Source organism: Gavialis gangeticus, unplaced genomic scaffold (assembly GCF_001723915.1).
Source record: "Gavialis gangeticus isolate Ggan-Ray unplaced genomic scaffold, GavGan_comp1, whole genome shotgun sequence".
NCBI classification, from domain to species: domain Eukaryota; kingdom Metazoa; phylum Chordata; order Crocodylia; family Gavialidae; genus Gavialis; species Gavialis gangeticus.
In genome coordinates this window covers 98,458,991-98,461,351 of record NW_017729025.1, presented here as the reverse complement: position 1 = coordinate 98,461,351, position 2,361 = coordinate 98,458,991, and the positions used below count along the sequence as shown (strand labels likewise).

At 47.4% G+C, this 2,361-nt stretch overlaps 1 protein-coding gene across 5 annotated transcripts in view; it reads left to right on the top strand.

Moving 5' to 3' along the window:
• ATG13 (autophagy related 13) overlaps window positions 1–2,276 on the top strand; it is a 47,653-nt gene extending 45,377 nt beyond the window's left edge. For 4 of the 5 annotated variants that reach the window (XM_019519288.1, XM_019519289.1, XM_019519287.1 and 1 more), the window contains 2 exons: window positions 7–75; window positions 2,191–2,276. In XM_019519288.1, the coding sequence (XP_019374833.1) occupies window positions 7–75; window positions 2,191–2,268 (147 nt within the window). In that variant the 3' untranslated portion in view covers window positions 2,269–2,276. The remainder of the gene's footprint in view (window positions 1–6; window positions 76–2,190) is intronic. The other variant, XM_019519292.1, reaches the window with a different exon arrangement.
• Window positions 2,277–2,361: the final 85 nt, after the last annotated feature.

Here is a 2,361-nt window from a genome sequence, read left to right as displayed (position 1 = left end):
CGTGAGTTTCAGAACCCCCCTCAACTCAGCAGCCTCTCCATTGACATCGGGGCTCAGTCCATGGCGGAGGATCTGGTATGAAAAATGAGATTCTGATTTATAGATTCATAGATGTTAGGGTTGGAAGGGACCTCAGTAGGTCATCAAATCTGACCCGCTGCCCTGGGCAGGAAAGAGTACTGGGGTCAGATGATCCCAGCTAGGTGCTTGTCCAGTTTCCTTGTGAAGACCCCCAAGGTAGGGGAGAGCACCATCTCCCTTGGAAGCCCATTCCAGATTCTGGCAACCCTTACCATAAAGAAGTTCTGTCTCATGTCCAACCTAAATCTGCTCTCTGTCAATTTGTGGCCATTGTTCCTGGTTACTCCAGGGGGTGCCCTAGTAAATAGAGCATCTCCTATTCCCTGCTGCCCTCACCTGATGAATTTATAGGCAGCTGCAAGATCACCTCTTGGCCTTCTCTTACGAAGGCTGAAGAGATCTAGGTCCCTCAGTCTCTCCTCGTAGAGCCTTGCCTGAAGGCCTCTGACCATACGAGTGGCTTCCTCTGAACCCTCTCAAGATTCTCCGCATCCCTCTTGAAGTGAGGCGCCCAAAACTGGATGCAGTACTCCAACTGCTGCCTGACCAGAGCTGCATAGATGGGAAGCATCACCTCCCTGAACCTGTTTGTCATGCGTCTGCTAATGCATGATAAAGTACGGTTAGCCTTGTTGATCACTTTGCAACATTGACAACCCATTTTCATCTTGGAGTCAGTTATGACTCCAAGATCCCCTTTCCACTGCTGTGCTGCTGAGAAGGTCATCCCCCAGCCTGTAAGTGTTGGTGGTTCTTTTTGCCCAGGTGCAGCACTTTGCACTTGTCTTTGCTGAACTGCATCCTGTTTCATTCTGCCCCTTTTTCCAACCTGTCCAGATCCGCCTGAATCTGTTCCCTACCCTCTGGTGTGTTAACTTTGCCCCATAATTTGGTATCATCTGTGAACTTGGACAGGGTGCTCTCCATGCCCTTGTCCAAGTCACTGATGAAGACATTGAATAGCACAAGTCCAAGGACCAAGCCTTGCAGGACTCCACTGCCCACATCTTTCCAGGTCAATAACCCATCTACCGCCATTCTCTGGGTGTGACCCCCTAAGCCAATTTGCCACCCACCTGACCATGTAATCATCTGCATCACAGCCTGTCAGTTTATTTACAAGAACAGAATGAGATATTGTATCGAAGGTGTTCTTAATGTCTAGGTGACATCTACCTCGACTCCTACATCTAAGCATTTTGTGACCTGGCCACTAAAAAGAAACATGGTTAGTCAGGCAGGATCTACCTGCAGTGAATCTGTGCTGATTTCCTTTCAGCATTATTTCTCCTGCTGGGCTGCCACAAATATGATCCTTAATGATTTTTTCCAGAGTTTTCCAAAGGATGGAGGTGAGACTAACTGGCCTATAGTTTCCTGGTTCCTCCCTCCTTCTTATGGTTAACGGTTCCTGTATTACTTTTCTTCTCACTCCTTGAACAAGCCAGTATCTTGTCTAAATGGACAGGCACTTACCAAAGGGATTCCTTGCTATAATAGGTTTCCTGTTGATTGTATCCTTCCATGAAACAACTGAGTCTCCTTGGCAGCTTTGAAAGGTGCGTTTTGTCCCAGCTGACCACAAATGCAGGTTATCTGGGCTGGGAAGCAAGTTAAAGCTCAGCCAGTCTCAAATCCAAAAACTGAATACTGCTTCTACCACCTCAGGTTTAACAGCTGTATGGGTCCATGTCTACAGGCCTCATTTGGGCAAGACTTCCAGAGTGATCCATGAAAATGCTGCCTGGATGAGCTTGAGGCCCACAGCTCTTGTGTCAAGTGATATGATTTGATCATGACGTGGGGATGGGATGGGACATAAAGTTAAATGCTAACATGAGAACGACCATAGCTGCCCTAAGGTAATGCACAGGACGTGGACATGGGCTATCTGCTGCTACCTACTAAAAGCCCTTGCTGTCTCCTGTCAGCAGTAGCCTGCTTCTGCTGGGAGTTGTGCATGAGAGAACACAGAGATGAAATCTGCTTCATATTCTAGGAGAGGTATCTTTTGCCCTTTCTGCCTCCATTGTGTTTTAACTTCTTATTGAGTAGACAGTTGATCTGCTGTGAGCGAGTCTCACCCTGGACTTTTCTTTGTCTTTACAGGACTCATTACCAGAGAAGCTGGCAGTCCATGAGAAAAACGTCAAAGAGTTTGATGCCTTTGTAGAGACCTTGCAGTGAAGCTACAACAATGTCCTGCTTCTTGGGCACCCTAAAAGATGCACCCCACAGATGTCTGTCTGTCTGTCTGTCTATCCCTTTTGTCTTTTGTCT